Source organism: Falco naumanni, chromosome 1 (genome assembly GCF_017639655.2).
Source record: "Falco naumanni isolate bFalNau1 chromosome 1, bFalNau1.pat, whole genome shotgun sequence".
NCBI classification, from domain to species: Eukaryota; Metazoa; Chordata; class Aves; order Falconiformes; family Falconidae; genus Falco; species Falco naumanni.
In genome coordinates, this window is record NC_054054.1 from 4,050,410 (window position 1) to 4,068,192 (window position 17,783).

Here is a 17,783-nt window from a genome sequence, read left to right on the forward strand (position 1 = left end):
TTACATTTAATTACTGACTTTATAGTTGCAACACTCAAGAAATATGGAAATGTAGATGAATTCAACTTTTATTTATATACCAGGAAATTAGCAGAAGGAATATTTTTTTTTATTGCTGTAGTTCTCTGCTGTTAATGACTACAGAGCTAGGGAAGTGTAGTGCTGAGATACAGCTACCTTTTCTGAAGGCTGTGTCTTATACTTAGTTTCTTAAATGTATTTTTAAGAGGAGACAGAGTCATGGTCATGTTATGCAGGAGTCCCACGCTCCTGATTTCACTAATTAGGTTTCAAAGATCACATGTTGTAAAGGGAACATGTCTGAGGTAGGAGAAATGTGTTTGCTGTTGTTACGAGCTGACTGGAAGCTACATGGAGAAGATAAGCTATGATAAGCAGATCAGTTTATATTGAGCCTAATTCTTGTACGTACAGGCATTTCTTATATTTAGGTAGATTTTTCTGAGGTATGCAGAAACTCTTTGTCTTCAACAGTTGAACAGAGGTTTTTCTAAAAAAACCCAACCCAAATCACTTCTCTGCTTTGCTAGTAATAGCAAACATTGCTCAGCATTAAAACAGTATCAAGATGTGTGGTTTTGCCTCATAAAGATTGATGCATGTGTGGTTTGCAGGTCTTTGAAACCCTTGAAGGGAGCAGGGGATAGAGGGTTAGAAGGGAAAAGAAGCATCTCTGCTTAAGGAACATTAAAATTCCTCAGATTGGAAGGGGACTCTGCTGTGGGATTTTGGTTTGCTTCTTAAAACTTACCACATACTCAATAGTAAAGCATATTTTTAATGCAATGCTGGGATTAAGACTCTTCTGTCCAGTTGTTGTTTTGCTAGTTCTTTATGTGAAGACTGGTGAGTTTTCCTGTTGTTCTCTTGTGAAATTTGTTCTAGCCTGAAATAGAAAATTCATGGAATAGATGGTTTCTTCACAGTATTTTTATGCCATTTTCAATAAATCATTGCCACATGTAAACAGTAGACTTTAATTTAGCACTTGTATTGGTGGAGATTAATTTTGTATTAATGATACCAAATAAATGCAAGCTTCTAGAAAATATTGATGTGTATAACTTGTTTTTATCTCAATTTCACTGTGTTGCAGGCTCTTGGATTATGTTATGTGTGAATATCGCAGTGAAGGATGGTGGACTCTTCTCACTTCCATATTGACGACAGCTCTCAAATGTTCATATTTGATGGCCCAGCTAAAAGATTATATAACATATTCTTTAGAACTACTTGGTAGAGGTATTCTTTTAAGACCTGTACTCAGCTTATACAGAAATATTAAAGTACATGTATTTGGAATCCTGACAAATCGTTGTTAGACACAGTGCTTATTAGTACTTCAAATTATTTGACTACAAAATAACTGTGCTGATTTTTAATACCTTCTCTTGTGTGGTAGAAGCTGAATTTTTTTGCTTTTCTATTGCAAAATTCATTGCATACAAACAGACTGCATCAGGATATCTGAGGCACAGAGCTTTGCTTGAGGCTGCTCAAATAATGTAACAGAAACTTCCTGAGCTTTGGGATGGGAGAAGAACTGTAACATAGCTAAAGGTGAAAACCACTTTTCCTAATAAGTAACAAAGCTAGCACAATTTTTCTGGACTTCAAAATCCCAAATGTGCTTCTCTTAAACTTTTTACTAGGAATCTGATGATGAAATATGCACATGGTGTGTTTCAGGGAAGAAATGTGACTTAAGGTGGCTGCACAGTAATAATGCAAGCCCCCTGCTTCGTATAATGTTTGTTACTTGACATTGCAGAAAAGATCCTTTTGTGCCCTAAACTGCTAACTAATACCACTGTTGGGTAGGCGTCATAAAAATGGTTTGTACCTTCCCCTAGCTAGCCAGGCTGCTCTGCTTTGTATTCAAGAATAGCCAATGAGACAAACTACCTTTCCTCATCTTCAAGAGAAGAGTGCTAATTTTAATTAGTCCTTTTTCTTCCTGTCACCTTCTCTAGCTGTTGTTTCTAATATTATCTGAGCTTGCCTCTTTGCATGTTATGGATTTTGTACTGTTTCTTCAGTTTTTAAACATAAATAACAAGAAGGTATAGATAGTATTCTCTTGGGGGTTTTGTCCAATAAATTATAAGATGCTTAACCAGTAAATGTTTCACTTGGTTCCAGTGGAAGTAAGAGGAAACACGTAGGAAGGGGGAAGTTCTGAAAACTGAATGACTCCTTCATTACTGATAGACGGATGTTACAATTTTTTTTCCCAGACTGTGTTTTTTGAAACAAAAAAAAAAGTAAGGAGACTTGCTTTGGTTTTGCTTTGTTTTTTAGCATCTACTCTTAAAGAAGATCAGAAATCACGAATAGAAAAAAATCTGATGAAAGTTCTAATGGTAAGTCACAAAACTCCTACTACCCTTTTAGATAAATCTTAAGAGTGTTAGTGTTTGGTAACCTTCTTTTATTGTTGTTTGTAATCTTCTGTCTGGATGCAGAATGAAAGCCCTGATCCTGAACCTGATTGTGATGCAGTTGCTGTTAAAGCATCACAAAAATTGTGGGCTGACCGTGTTTCCTTGGCAGGCAGTAATATTTTTACAATAGAAGTCCAAGATTTTATACCATTTGGTAAGTAAGAAAGCAACTTTACAACTATGTCAAAATTTATGATCTGATGTATCTTGAAAATAACTCATTAGGAAAAAATATAAAGTGTGTATTAAAGGCAGCAACTCTGAAACACTTGTTTCAGCACCGCTCTGTTCTTCATCTAAATCAGTAAGATAAGAAATCATGGGAGAGAAGCCAGTGATCTCTTATCCCTGAAATGGATTACTAAAGAATCCCTTGCTTTTTGAAAGACTTCTGTCATTCTGGTGTGCTTTGAAGTCAGGTTCTGAGGAAAAAGGGCAGAATGTGTGTGAAGTAGTACTTCCCACAGAAGGGGAACGTGAATGAGCATTACCTATAGAAATCTAAACACACAGGATGTTGTTTGGTTTTTTTTTTTCCTGCTGGACATCTGCTTCTCCTCTCCTCTGCAAAGATTTTGGCAGAGTGCTGAAAATCAGCTTTCTGTGACAGTGTTAGTAGCCTAATCTGTGCCACTTACCTACAAAGTAGTTTTAAGAGTATACACAGAACAATCCTTAACACAATTATTTCAAGAGTGTGCTTCTAGAACTAAATGTTGTAGTTTGTGTTTGAACACCTACTTCTTGTTTAGTTTATCTTTTTTTTATTTCCAGTGCAATGCAAAGCGAAATTTCTTGCTCCTAGTTTTCATGTTGATGTTCCTGTGCAGTTTGATGTGTATTTGAGAGCTGATTGTCCTCATCCTATCAGGTTTTCGAAGCTCTGCATCAGTTTCAATAATCAGGTAACCATGTTCTATTTCTGACCTAGTGATAGAAGCTTATCGTAAGAATGAAATAATATCAATGTTTTTAAACATAAAAAAATTCAAAAGTTCTTTTCCAAGATTGTATGGATATTTAAGTTGGAAAGGTGCTTTTTCTTTTTGTGTTATCTTTTCCTTTTGACAAGTGTATTGATACTGTGATAAAACTCCCAAATGCAGTTCATCTATTATATCCTCGTTATTCTACTAAGCTGTCTGTAAAGTTTCAGAAAGATCATTTTAATGTCTTATTTCTCTTGACGTTCTTGCATGAAGTTACGTTAGTATAATTGGTATCTTGTACCAAAGAATTGCATTGTAATTACTTGCTAAGTCATCTTCAGCAGTGTGAAAAGCAGCAAGAATCCATATAGTTCAATCTGGTAACACGGAGCCTTAATATTTGCTATGCTACCATTACTCTCTAAAGATGTCTTGAGTCTGGATTTACCAGCTTTTTTCCCCGCTCCATTGTAGGATTACAACCAATACTGTGTGGTAGAAGAAGCCTATCAAAAAAGTGATATTCTAGAACACTCATCGCAAGGAACAATGTGCTTAGTCCCTGGCAGAACGAGAAAGTTCACTTTCAAATTTGTTGCAAAAACTGAAGATGTAGGAAAGAAGATTGAGGTTTGTCAATTTGTTTTACGCCTTTCTTACTGGTGCTTACAAAGAACTCAAAACTACAAAGCTACCGCCAATCTGGCAGCAGTTACTAGTGTCACTGCATTTCCAAATGTTTGAATTCTCGAAATGAAGTACCAAAAATGAGTGCAATTTTAATGACAATGCCAAGACAAAAAATTATCACAAAAACTTAAGTATTAATTCAAGATTGGTTTTTTTGGTTTGTTTTTTTCATATGTGCAATACGTTAAAAAGAAGCCTGGTGGGGGGAGGTGCATGAAGGGAAGGGTGGTGTAGCACTATGGGAGGGTAGGAAACTACAAAGTCCTACACCACACACACCTGAGTGATACTTTTCCTACTACGGTTTCATTAAATGGAATCTTGAAGTGGTGAGGTGTCTTCGGTCTGCAAGGCTGCCAGAAGCTTTTTGGTGATACCCATCTTTATTGTGCCTGTATATATTGGAAAACTATATTCTTACAGAGGTGATCTGAAGACAAAGTGATCAGTAGATGTTTAAATTTGTGTCTATCAGATCACCTCTGTGGATTTGATCCTGGGAAGCGAATCTGGCCGATGTGTGGTACTGAACTGGCGTGGGGGAGGTGGAGATGCTGCTTCATCTCAAGAAGCATTACAGGCAGCACGATCCTTCAGGCGAAGACCTAAGCTTCCAGATAATGAAGTGCACTGGGACAGTTTGACTATTCAGGCAAGCACTATGTGAGTAAAAAATTGAAAATAAGTATATAATGTATCACTGAGAGTCTCCTGTGAAGTCCTGATTACTCTGCCCAAAAGAAGACAACAGATTTGTTGGGACTACTTTAATATGACCTTTTTAGTATGTCATTGCTTAACTGGGGATAAGATGGGTATTATCTTAATTCTTTAGGACTTTTGAAGCTCCAGATAGCTAGAAGTACAGGAAAAGCTTGCCTCTATCCCTGAGTATATCAAGTATGCTTTGGTTCTCCCCTTCACCTAACCTTGCTAGGCAGACTTTCCCAGATTTTTGTGCAAACTAGGAGGTGGTTTTGTTCTTTCACAAAAGCCATCACACAAACAAAGAATCCCTAAGAAAATGTATTGGAAATAATTATTAATAAATAGGCTAGCTCTAATTTAGATGTATTCAAGGGAATTAAATCCAGTTGCTGTTGGGGGTACTTTTTCCTGGCAGAACATCTGAACCATTAATGTTTGTTACTAGGGTTCCAAAATGTTTTCCCATCATGTTGCTTTTCAGGAGTCTTGCATATCCTAGTTGAATAGGCCGGTGGTTGTCAGGACTGTCTTACACAATAGGCTATTTTAATCTCCTTTAAACTAGGCTTAAAAACTTCTTATCTAAGAAACATACAATAACTGAGTCTTGTCTTTTTTTTCTTAAAGGATTATTTCTAGAGTGCCAAACATTTCTGTTCAGCTCCGTCATGAACCTCCTGCCCTGACTAATGAAATGTATTGTTTGATTGTGACAATCCAGTCACATGAGGAGACAGTGGCCAAAGATGTTAAGCTTACAGCGGGTCTAAAGCCAGGTATTTAGGGTTATTTCCTTTTAATCCAGCAGTCTTCTAATTGACTCCTTGTTCTTGATGCTATGCAGAGAAATAAAGTAAAAGGGTCTCCTGCAGTAATTAAGACTCAAACCAAAGTGAAGGTTGGGACTGGCGAGATACTAGTGTCAGAAGAAGAGCTAACAGACTAATTCAGTTATGGTTATCCTAACCACTGCTTGTCAGTGCTGTCTACATGGGTACTTTCAAAACATGTCTTTACAAGCTTGAAAGAAAACATGGAAGCTTTTGTATTCCTCCTTAATCTTTTATTTAATTGCTCATAACTAAATTTTTCTTTTCCCAAGAGATGGATCTTTTTCTTGCTGAGATGAAAGCATTAAGACAGTACTAAATAAAATGGTTTCTAAATATAGCCACTGTGGCTTTTCTGCCACAATTTTTTTTTTTTTCCCCTTGCCCTGGACAACATGGTTTGGTCTTCAAGCTACTTGACATTTGGGGACTGGTGGTGAACTGAAGCGCTATTCCTTCAAATTAAAAAGAAAAAATGCAAATATTACCTGTCCTAGTTATCTGTATGTAGTTGTTGCTGACAGTTTTCAATATTTGAAGTCCAAATGTCATACTCGGTACACCTCTTTGTAGCAATTATCCTAAAAGGCAAAAATATTTTTAAGCCACTAGCATATAGGATGTAATATGTGCTGTGTATTCTGAAATAAAACCACATTCCCTGTACGTTTGGATGGTTCACTAAAGTCAGTGGAGTGTTCTTTAAACTTACTTAATTGGATGCTTGGGCTTGGCTCCGAAAGCAGTGTTTAATCATTGGTCTTGACATTTATTTTTTTCTCCACTTGGTCTTGACTCTTAACACGTAATACAAGGTCAGTGTGGGCTTGCTGATTACATTAAAAGAACAATTGAAATCTGACATTTCATTTATAGAGAAGGTGACTTTTTTACAGTTGCAACTCTGGCAAGATGTGCCTTGTTTTGCTTTGAAAATGATCCCACATGATTGCAGTAATGCTATTATTCTAGTCAACCTCTGACTTAACAGTGTCATTTAACATGTATACATTTGTTTTCACATCTCTTTGACATGGATGCAGAACAATTTTAAAGGATGTAAAATCATTAAGTCATGCTCTTGAAAAAAAGGAAGAGTGAAACTTCCTTTTTATATCATATGGAGTACCAAGAAAAACTTAGGTCACATAATCATGTTGTATTTTGTGTATGGTAGAGAACATCTGGATTTTTGAGATTATTTTTTTGGCCTTTTGACCCTGACCCATGCGGGATATGAACTCTCCAATTCAGAAAACTTTAGATGTTGTCAGATTTACCCTCTTGGTACTCTTGAAAGATTCCCTCAACCAAAGGAACGACGCTTGTTTGTCATGCGTTTCTTCTAGAGATGAATATTTTATTATTTTTAGTTGTTGCTTTCATGCTGCAGTGGTGTAAACCTGTGTTGGATATGAAGCCTATTTTTAATCCTAGGGCAAGATGCCAACCTGACTCAGAAAACTCAAGTGACTCTTCATGGAACAGATGCATGTGATGACTCCTTTCCTGCACTGCTTCCCGATATCCCTATAGGAGACTTGCAACCAGGGGAAAAGGTGAAGGCGTAAAACCTTCTTTATATATCACACTGAAGAAAATGGGGATCAACTAATAAACTCTTAGAAGGACCTATGTTTACTTTTAAATATCTGAACTGGTAAATGAAATGCTTATGGCATACTTTACCTATTGTTTACTTAAAGTTTCTTTAGCTAGATCCCCTTTTGGACTAAATTTGGGAGTAAGGTACGTTCTGGGATTGATGATAACAGGTGGGAGATAAGAAATAAAATAAGGAGGCTAATCTCAACAGTTTAAATGCACTGCCTAACGGACAGGAGATAATAGTCAGCAAGTGCGATTCGGCATGGTAGAGGACCAAATATGCAGATGTTGCACCAAACTGGAATTGTGACTAGTAAATTAGAAGTTGGGTATATTGTATATTACACAGTAATGATTCTTTTCCTGTACCCTTAAGTAACAGACAAGCATCAGTAGTGAAGCAACTGGAGCTGTGCTGCTCTGATTAAAGTAATTCACTAAATTACTAAGATCACACATTGTAGGAGATTCTTTATGGTCAAAGTAATATCCATTCTGCTATTGCCCTCTTGGACCAAGTAAGATATTTAACAAGTTTTGGACAGCTCTAGGCCCAGTTAATATAATTTAGGTATCGTTTGGCTCATATTGTCTCCTTTATTTTGCAGCTGGAAAAACCAATATACATTCGTTGTGGAACAGTCGGTGCAAGAATGTTTCTGGTTTACGTTTCTTACTTAATCAACACTGTCGTTGAGGGGAAAGAAATCATCTGCAAGTGCCACCGGGTAGGATGTAAAGATGTACTACTTGCTGGAGATAATGAAATACAAGAAATATTCTCAATCTAAAGGCTGTCATTCCAAGGCTCTTAGAAGCCTTTCTAGTAGACAGAAAAAAATGCTAAATTGGCTGTATGGTAGACCAGTTTAGGGTGAGCACTTTCGTAAGAATAATCAGAATAAGTGTTTCGTTAAATATCTTAAAGATACATTCTGCCCTGAGGAGGAATTGGTTAAAATAAAGATTAAAAATAACTTTACGTTAGTAACCTTTGACAACAATAGCCAGGTCTGAAACTGAATATAACTTTTTTTTCTCCCTCTTCTTCCCACCCTTTGTTATCTATACAGGATGAAACTGTAACCATAGAAACAGTATTTCCTTTTGACGTTGCTGTCAAATTTGTCTCCACGAAGGTATGTGTTTGAAAAGTTGCTGATATCTTGGAGTCACGCCACTTTCGGTAGTCGCACCCTGTTTAGTTAAAATAGCCAGAGCTTGTGTCTGTCTTGACAGTTGGAGCACTTGGACAGAGTATTTGCAGATTTACCATTTTTACTGATGACTGACATCCTGAGTGCCTCTCCTTGGCCTCTCACTATTGTAACCAGCCAGTTACAGCTGTCAGCTTCCATGACCCCAGTAGATCAACTGGAATCTTATGTGGAGAATGGTAAGTTTTCTTAGCTTATCCTCTCTATAAGGAGGATACTGTTTGCATAAGTTGGGAGAAAGAAATGGGGACATTTTAAACAGCATTTTCTTATCAAACTCTAAATGGAAGAAAGCTGGTTAATAATATAAGTTGTGTTCTGGCAAACAACTATCAGTATGCTTCAAAAAAGTAGTTCTACTTCACTAGATCAAGTAAATAGATTTGAGTGATGGATGGTAACCAAATTTTAAATGTAACAGGCTTAAGGGAAAGCACCTGAAAGTACTTCTGATATGCAACTTCTTAGATATCCATGTGAAAACATACTCAATATTTCCAGTGTTTGAGGTGCATTTACTTTCTGGAATGCAAACACTTTACCACCTGATACAGGCAGCATCCAAAGGCTGAAGTGGTCCATGTATGTGATTGTAGTTGTGAAATTGAAAAATGCGAAGCTAAGCAGGTTGGGCTATAAAGAACAGTTAGAACTGAACATATATATATATATTTTTAATCCTAACAGTTTAACTTAAATGTTAAATAAAATTTAAAAATCCTGCAGGTCTCAATTTTGAAGAGTGCAGCATGTTAACTTTAAAGTCAAATAAATGGCGTACTTAGCAGTAGAGCTGATCCAAAGTCTTACAGCAAAATGTTGTCTTTGCATTTGCTGAGTCAGAGATGTGAAAATGTGTGTATTCTGTCAAAACTTGGAATACAATGCAGCAGTCTGGGTGGCTGCCTGATCGTGGAGCAGCTGTCTGCCAGTGTAATCAAGGACTTGCAAGACTCTACTTCTTCCGTAGATTCAAGGATTACCTGGCAAAAAGCAATTTTCCCAGGTCCTTTAGTCTTCAAACTATGGTATTTCATCTTCAGCTCTGGCACCTTGTGCTTCATGGCTTCTGGTTGTTGCTTCTGAAGAGCAAACTGCCAGGAGGTTTGAACCCCTTCAGATACCAGCTATTCAGCTGTCCACTTTTTTGTTGACGATTTATTTTTTTTCATTGTAAGACCTAAATATTAATGATTAATTTTGAATGACCAGAACATCTATTATTTTTTTTAATCACTCCAAGTGAAAAGGTACTTTTTTCTTTAGTTCATTCAAGTGGAGAGAGAGAAAGAAAAAATTAAGAAGAGTGAAAACTCAAAGCTAGTAGATTCTTCTTGTTTCCTCTCACTCGTTTGGATGGGAGAGGAGAAATGTCCATGTTCGTTTTCATTTTAAAACGAGAGAAGTCTTATGCTGATGTCTTGAAATCTGCTGTGGGAGAAGTACAGAATTTGAATTGGCATTATTTTTGCTTTTTTGTGTGTGTGTGCACAAACTCTACATTTGCAATGACTTGTTCTGTGTGTATATGAAAGACTGCATAGTGCTGTTCAGAAAGTAAACATTTGTATACACCACCTTTTTGTGTACTGGGATACTTCACAATCTTTATTGAATGTACGTATTATGTAGGTATGCTTTGCAAAGCACTTCAAAGACCTTTCTGGCTGTATACTTGTTTGTGTCATTGGATTTTTAGATTTGGTGGCTTCTGCAGTAATGATTATGCTTTGATTTTTAAACAAAATCTTGCTGATAGTTGTTTTACAGACAGGTGAGAGTGCCAGTGAGTGCTTTTGCCTTCGATGTCCTCCAGTTACTAATGCTAGTGGAGTGGCAACTGGATGTTATATAATTTCTTGGAAGAGGTGAGTATCTTTTGGCCTGGATGGGGAGAGCAAATAAGTTGGTTAGCTTTTAGGGATCCCAGTGACTTGTTTGGGTTTATTTGGGACGGTTATTGTTTTGGGTGTTTAGTGGTCATTGGGTTTTTTCTTTTTTTTGATTTTAGATCTTCCTGTAGCAAGCGTTATCTAGACTTTGGACCTTACTAATTACTGTTTAGCTTATTAGACTTGATTAAATATGTACTTCACTTGAGATAAATGCTATGTGGTTATGGTTTTGACATTCCACAAAGCTTGCTTTTTTTGTAAGGTATTAGGTCAATTACAAAGCTGCTTTGTCCCCTTCTGCTCCCTGTTTTCTCCTATGAAATAGTGCCCTTGAGAAGCCAAGTCAGAAGAATAGCTTTGCAGCAGTAGAAACAAACACACTTTTTAAATGGGAAAACTGTTTTCCCACCCTAGATTGTGGATTTATGTTGTCACTCAGTTTTTTCAAAGACAAATTTTGAGGTTTATCAATCTTCTTAGTTGGCTTTTATTTATTTTTAGAGCGGTTTAGTTTCCTTACTTGCCTCTTTGTCTTCTCTCCATGCTGTGGCACTTGTTTTACTCACTGCAAACAATCAAATATCAGTATCTGGGCTTTTTCTTTCCACCACTGAAATTACTGTAACTTTAGTTTAGTCACATGTAAGTGATGTTCTTTTGGTGTATGTACTTGATACTTTATCTTGTATAACTTCCAATGCGGTCTGTGTTTTGACATTTTCCTGCAGAAGTTCACCTGTGGAAAGTGTACCTGTTGTTAGTACAGTCATCACTCTACCACATGTGATTGTAGAGAGCATTCCCCTCCATGTTAATGCAGGTAATATTAGTTTGGCACCATACACGTCCCAGTTGGAATTTTTAGGACTGCCAAAATTTCAGTGTCTAGAGCTTGCATTTATGGTAGCAGAAGACAGAAAACTGTTGCTGGATGTTATGGAGCTAGTGAAAGAAACTGTATCGTTGCTTAGACTGCCTCAAGCCTTGCCCCTCTTTCCCCCCCCCCATTCAATTTAAGGGAGGAGCTGGAAGGTGGTTACACAAGTATGTTCTTAAAAGCTGTCAATGGATTGACCTGTGTTGCGTGACAGCACAGATGCCAGAGTTGATGATGCTGATGATACCTTCCCAGTAGGTTTCTCTAGAGATCTAAGGCAAGAATTACTCCATCCACCCACACCCTGGCTCCATCCCAGGAAAGTAAGCCTGAAAGGTTGGAGCAGCTTGCAGGCAGGTGAACTGTTTCTCTTCTAGCATTTCACCTGCCCAAGAGCAGAACCAGAATGCTCACCAAACACACAGAATTCCTATGCTTTCCTTGGGACGGTTTCATTTGTACTGAGATTCTTCCACCATCCTTTCTTAAATTATTTTGAAGGAGCTTCCTGACAGTATCTGATAAGGTTTTGGTAAGCTGCAAATATCAGGCAGCACCGAAGTGACTTCCTAGTTAGCATTCCTGGACAGTGTTGGCAGTTGGAGGTTTTGTAACTAGATGCTCAAGATGCATTATTGAAAAGTTGTCGTGAAGTTGTGTTCTGTTCTTTAATCTTTTTCTGAAAATTCTTGTCAGAAATGCTTTAGATGCCTTGTTATTGTATCTTTTTTTTCTTCAAACTTTTCACTGCTCTTTGCAGGTATTTTTTATGTATGGAACTTTAAAATGTATTTTGTATTTGAGATTACTTTCTTTCCAAAGATCTGCCATCGTTTGGTCGAGTCCGAGAGTCTCTGCCTGTCAGATATCACCTGCAAAATAAGACCAACTTAGTCCAGGATGTGGAGGTGTCAGTGGAACCCAGTGATGCCTTCATGTTCTCTGGCCTCAAACAGGTACAAAGTTGTCGCCTCTACTGATCCTGTGGGCTTATCTGGTAGTGAAGGATATGTTGATTAGACTTACACCGATGTGGAGAGAGGAAAAACTCATTGGGGTTTAGATGTTTAAATTATGGTCAGCTCTGTCTGGAGGAACACGTGGATACAGCCTGCATTTAAAGAAGGGCTAAGTGGAAGCCTGACCAGGAGCCGTTTGTCGTGTTGCTTATGGGTAGCATGGTGTTCCAGCGTAGAAGTGACGGTTTAACTGGAATAGGCAAATAGTTGCACTCTTTCCAACTCCAGAAAGTAAATAGTATATAAATAGAAATAAACAGAGGACTACTTTTGGTCACAGAACTTACCTATGTTTGTGGTCTTCTCTTTTTTTTTAAGATCCGATTAAGAATCCTTCCTGGCACACAGCAGGAAATGTTATATAACTTCTATCCTCTGATGGCTGGATACCAGCAGTTACCATCTCTTCACGTCAACTTGCTGCGATTCCCAAACTTCACTAATCAGTTGCTCAGACGATTCATACCAACGCACATTTTCGTAAAGGTAAGACTGTGAAAAGTGCCTTGTGTCTACAAAGGCTTCCTGTGGGGCTGCTCGGTTTTCGGGGGCTACCACCCTAGCTCTGCTCAAAGCTGAGTGTTTCTAAGCAGATTAAAATGGCTGGCTTGGAACAGTTACTTGCTTTGAAAAGTCTTGGGTTGTGCGTTGGTGTCGTCAACTAAAATCCTTAGGAAATCTGTTAGTGCAACAGGTATTTGGTTGCAATTAAATAAACTAGCTGAACGGGCTTAGCCTGTCTCCTGTTCTGTGCCTTACTCTAAAATTAGTTTTAAAGTTGTCTCCGTTTTGAGTACAATGGAGTGAGCTAAACATAATGAAATACTTCAATACCATAATTTGTAGCACTTTGGGGGGAAAAAAAAAGTGTTTGAGCAGTCCATATGACTGGGTTCAGAAACACTGTAGCATCCCACGCCTCTTTAAATAACTTCTAAAAACACATCCTCTCAGTGAATCACTCAGTCTAGGGTTTTTTTTTTTCTTAAGTGGTATGACTCTGAAGACAATTCGATCATGTCATGAAAAATGGATCACAGGCTTCTCTTGACTTCTTAAGAACCATTTAAATCCAGTTGCCCAAAACAATGCTTTCTCATTCCACTGCTGCTGTCTCCAGAATGTTGTATTCGCTCGTTAGTCAGACTCTTAGCGATCAAGGAGCCTGAAGAGTTTGTTTATATGACCTGAGGTGGACTTGTTCAGACATCTGTAATCCTGTTTCCAGGAAACAGGCCTGGCATTCTTTCAGTTATGTTTTAGCCAAAAGAGATAGGCAGAACTAACTTTTTGCATATGCTGTCAATCAGTGGCTCTTCTAGATTGGTTGTCAAGATGTCCTCCAAAGTCAATACAAAAGGCTTTTTTCCTGAAAAGCACAGTGTTCTCGATGCTCCTGTGGAATCTCTCAGGCTTCAGAATGCCTTGCCTTCTGCTTTTGGAGCTGTCGGCACTTCAAAAAAAACTTATTCTAAGGATGCCTTTTCTTCTTTAAAAGAATATTTTATTTTTGCTCTCTCCCATCTCTGGTGATTCTACTTAAAATTCCTCCAAGAAACTGTCAGTCCCGCTGCTTATTTACACATTGATAATGATCAGCTTTTTATACTGCAGTGATACTCGGAACTCCGCTCAGCCAGGCCTTGTGCTAAGCTGTCCACCTGTGTATGGAGGTGACATTTAACGGGGCAGCTCAGGAGCTGAGGCTTCTGCCAAGTACTCGCTGGGCCAAACTGAAATTCCAGCTGGATGTTCTCCGTGCTACTGTTGGAAGCCGTTAGGAGTTAAGGGTGGGCTTAATGCTGCGCTTGGGTACTAGAGCTGCATTGATCAACGCCACCTACTGCAGAATGAGCTTCGTAATGGCCTTAGTCTTTCCTGGGTCTGTGGCAGGTTTTTTGTGCTTTTGCTTTTAATTCTCTGTCTCTGTTTTCTTAAAGCCTCAGGGTCGTCGAGCAGATGATAACTCGATTGCAGCTGCGTAACTTTGAGACCTGTACCTCTGCACTGAAAGGAAATGGGATGTTGCACAGGATATGTAAAGCTCACTTTGAAACATGGCTTTGAAACTATAAGAATTAAATTTCATTTTTAAATTGCAACTCTTAGCAGAAATGTTTAAAAAAAATCAGTCTTTCATAGACTGACTTTAAGGAATAAACATATGGGGAAAACTCAGTGCTTTATGTAACAGGAACATTCTTTCGAAGTTAACTTTGAATGTCAAACTCTTGAAAGTATTAAGGCATATTAAATGTGTTGAGTATTTAAGTGAAGAAATGCTAATTCATTTGACTGAAACTGAAAAAAATGTTTTCGTAATTAGCAGTAAGTTGAAGTGCAAAGTTTCTCTTTACTATTAGATATTTATAACATTGAAAATTATCATCCTTTACAGAAGTTTCTCCTGTGCCACTTGTGTTGAGGGCAGAACAGGGTGTGCAGTAGCACAGTAAGCTGCAAAAGGTTACGTCGTACTGTTGGAGTTGCACGGCTTACTGGTTCCTTAAAACCATAAATCTAAAAAGCACTCTTTCTCCTGGGTAAGCCATATATCCAAATTTGAATTCAGCAGCTAGTCTAATGAACAGAGAGATTAATTCATAACAGTTGGAGTATCCAACCTGAAGCTGATACGGTGTTGGATTATTTTTACACACACAGCTTCCAGATGAAAGAGATGTCTTGGTAGTCTCCTGCTATGTGAATCTAAAAAATGGACATCCTACTGTTGTACAGCTCTGGATGAACTGGTGTTTAAAATACAGTAAATCGTGTATATATATATTAAAAAAAAACCATTGTGAAAACTTCAGTTTAATTTTCTAAATAATTACATTTTGATTGCTTGGAAAATACCTTATTTATTGTCAAAGTCAAGTTCTAATAAACAGCTTGTGACAGAGTACTCCTGAAACTGTGTCCTTAATTGCATTGTTTTCACAGCTGTTGTTTTATAACTCTGGTCTGTTTTGTGGGCTGATATATTCGTTTGGGGTGCTGAAGTCCAAAATAACAGCTGTAATACTTGGAGAAAAGTGTTAGAGAAGCATGTAAAACATTCCTTGCCAGTGAAACGACTGTAGGCTAATTGGCAGTCCTGAAAAAATATGCATGAGCATATACACATATGGAGAGCAGATGTAGTTGTATTCTGAGTGTTTTTCAGTGTATAGAGGAGGAGGAAAAGATGACTGACAAACCATGCTGGGAAGAATAAATGAAACATTCCTTATTCTTTGCTTAAATAGGATGAACTGAGTGGCAGTTATGGAATAGGTATCATCTTTTCTTTAAGAGTGGAAAATGTATTTCATTTCCAGGTGTATTTTTTTTTTAAGTAGCCACTGAGATTACAGCAACTCTGGCATCTCTGCTACGGCTTCTTAAAAGGCATGTTGATGCAAGTGGTGTTAAGTGTTCGGTGAGAACTGGGGTGCCTTCTTTGCCCTGCCCCCAAAACAGTATAACAACGGAACGGTGATTTGCATCCCTTTTGAGAAAGGGGATGGCATAAAATCTGTTCATGCTGACAATGACATTAAAGTCTAAGTGTGTAATGTAAGTAGCTTTCTACTTTAAACGGTGAGTAGTAAAAGTAGGAACTGTATAAAAACAAACACAAGCTTCTCCCACCATGGAGAAAAATTCCTTGATACTTTGCCATAGTTGTAACGTATACTTATTTTTTAATTTGCAAAGAGAATCTTTTCTTGTTTTGTGTGATCTTACTGTAGCTGTAAGCACTACAAAGCCAAGGGTTTTGTCCTTGTTGTCTGTCGAGCACTAGGCACACCTCTTTTGCTATGTAAATGGCTGATGTGAATGAAAACATGCAGCAAGCAGGAGCCACCTCGTTAAAAATACTTGAGGAGTGATTAATGATGACTATCTTCCTGACTCATGAGACTCTGATGCTGAGCGGAATGTTTGTGATTCATAACCCAAATCCTTTTGGAAGTCTTGAGGAGATAAAAAGGGCATGTATATTTCAGTGTTAAGTGCAGCTTTTTTATAGTTTACTGTATTTTGATGAGCACCATTCAAACTTCAACATACACTACTTAAACTGTAGTCTATTTTAATTGGAACTAATTAAGCATCAAAGAAAAGAGAAGCTACTTTTAGACTAGCTTAAAAATAGCTTTCAGGGAAAAAAAACCTGCAAGATCAACATGTCCAGACTGCTGCTGAGCTGGAGACTTAGCCCTAGGAAGATTGTTTCCTCCCCTTTTACACTACTGAGTGCATGAAGAGGAGAAAAACATGTCCCATCACCTCCAATCTCCTGGCCTACGGTGAAGTCTGGAGCAAAGGAAGGCGCTCCATCCCTCCTTCATTGCTTCTGACCACTGAACTCTAGTTCTAAGAAGCTCAGGAAACATGAATAATTTAAAGATTTTAATTCCTGATCAATTTTTAGCGTTTTGCATGATGTCTTATTGGACTGTTGATTTACACAGGGGTTCTGGAGGTTCTGCCAGCTTCCTTTTTGCGTATCCTAATAAACAAGGTGTTCCTCTTCATGCTTTCTCTTGCCTTCACTTGGGAGACTGGAAGTCTGCTTCTGAGGATACTTCTACTAGGACTCTCAGGTTTGAGGTTGCTGTGTGCAGAGCTGGAAGAAGGAAAAAAAAAAAACCCAAACTCTCAAAAGCACCTCATTCCGTAAACCTACTCTGCTGCTTCCTTTTCTGAGAAACAATGAGCTGCTCCTGCTTTGTGGCTTTTTTTTTTTTTTTTATTAATAACGAAGTTGTTAAGCTAAAGGAGAGCGACAGTGAAGGTACCTTACCCCAGCCTGCCTGCCCAGTCCTCCTCCAGGGCTGCTTTCAAGCAGAGGCTGGTAGGGCTAAGAGCACTCATCTCTGCTCTCTCCCAAGGACTAGGCGTTCTGCCGGGTTAAGTGGAGGATGGAGACCTGTGCAGGACTCACGCTGGTGTGTTCAGCTTCCCAGATTCGGGAAGACGGTGCAGATTGCTCTACACCTTCTGGCTCTCAGGGTGTCAGGTGCACCCTGACTGCTGTTTGCTCAGTGGGGTCCTGAGGCAGCTTCTGGAGCCTAGCAGGTCTGTCCCATTGCCCCACCACGCTGGGTTACAGAACAGTTGACGACTGTAAGGCTTCTTGCCTCACCGGCAAGGTGGTTGTCATTCGAATAGCTGTCAAGTGCTGCTGAAAGCGAGTTGTGTAGGCAATAAACCCCAGATAAATAAAAGAATGTAGTCAATAAAAAGTAAAAATAGATTCCAATTAGCCGTTGCGCTTAAAGAAGGTTCAGAAAATAAGTTTATATGATGTGTGAAATAAATGTAGAGAATTGGCTCTTTAGAGCTGTCTGTGAGGATTGTTTTGGGTACTGTACTCTGATAAAGCTAGGTAAGGGGAAAACCAGTTCATTGCTTTGAGGTTTCTGCTAAAGTAAACCCTAGATTTATTGATATAATTTTTTTTTAACGAGGGAAGAACAAACCTAGTGGAAGTGTTAAGTGCCACCCGGGCCCTGTTTAATCCAGCAAAGTCTAAGGACTCGTATGCTGGGCT

The 17,783-nt window shown here is 38.3% G+C and overlaps 1 protein-coding gene across 3 annotated transcripts in view; it reads left to right on the plus strand.

Annotated features, from left to right (window-relative positions):
• Positions 1-15,146, plus strand: part of TRAPPC11 (trafficking protein particle complex subunit 11) — a 29,209-nt gene extending 14,063 nt beyond the window's left edge. For 2 of the 3 annotated variants that reach the window (XM_040601811.1, XM_040601894.1), the window contains 16 exons: positions 1,118-1,263; positions 2,323-2,384; positions 2,487-2,619; positions 3,240-3,370; positions 3,869-4,024; positions 4,560-4,747; positions 5,420-5,568; positions 7,060-7,181; positions 7,839-7,958; positions 8,304-8,369; positions 8,470-8,626; positions 10,207-10,315; positions 11,071-11,162; positions 12,042-12,175; positions 12,557-12,724; positions 14,179-15,146. In XM_040601811.1, the coding sequence (XP_040457745.1) occupies positions 1,118-1,263; positions 2,323-2,384; positions 2,487-2,619; positions 3,240-3,370; positions 3,869-4,024; positions 4,560-4,747; positions 5,420-5,568; positions 7,060-7,181; positions 7,839-7,958; positions 8,304-8,369; positions 8,470-8,626; positions 10,207-10,315; positions 11,071-11,162; positions 12,042-12,175; positions 12,557-12,724; positions 14,179-14,223 (1,978 nt within the window). In that variant the 3' untranslated portion in view covers positions 14,224-15,146. Of the gene's footprint in view, positions 1-1,117; positions 1,264-2,322; positions 2,385-2,486; positions 2,620-3,239; positions 3,371-3,868; positions 4,025-4,559; positions 4,748-5,419; positions 5,569-7,059; positions 7,182-7,838; positions 7,959-8,303; positions 8,370-8,469; positions 8,627-10,206; positions 10,316-11,070; positions 11,163-12,041; positions 12,176-12,556; positions 12,725-14,178 lie in introns of those variants that run through there. The other variant, XM_040601979.1, reaches the window with a different exon arrangement.
• The last annotated feature ends 2,637 nt before the right edge of the window (positions 15,147-17,783 follow it).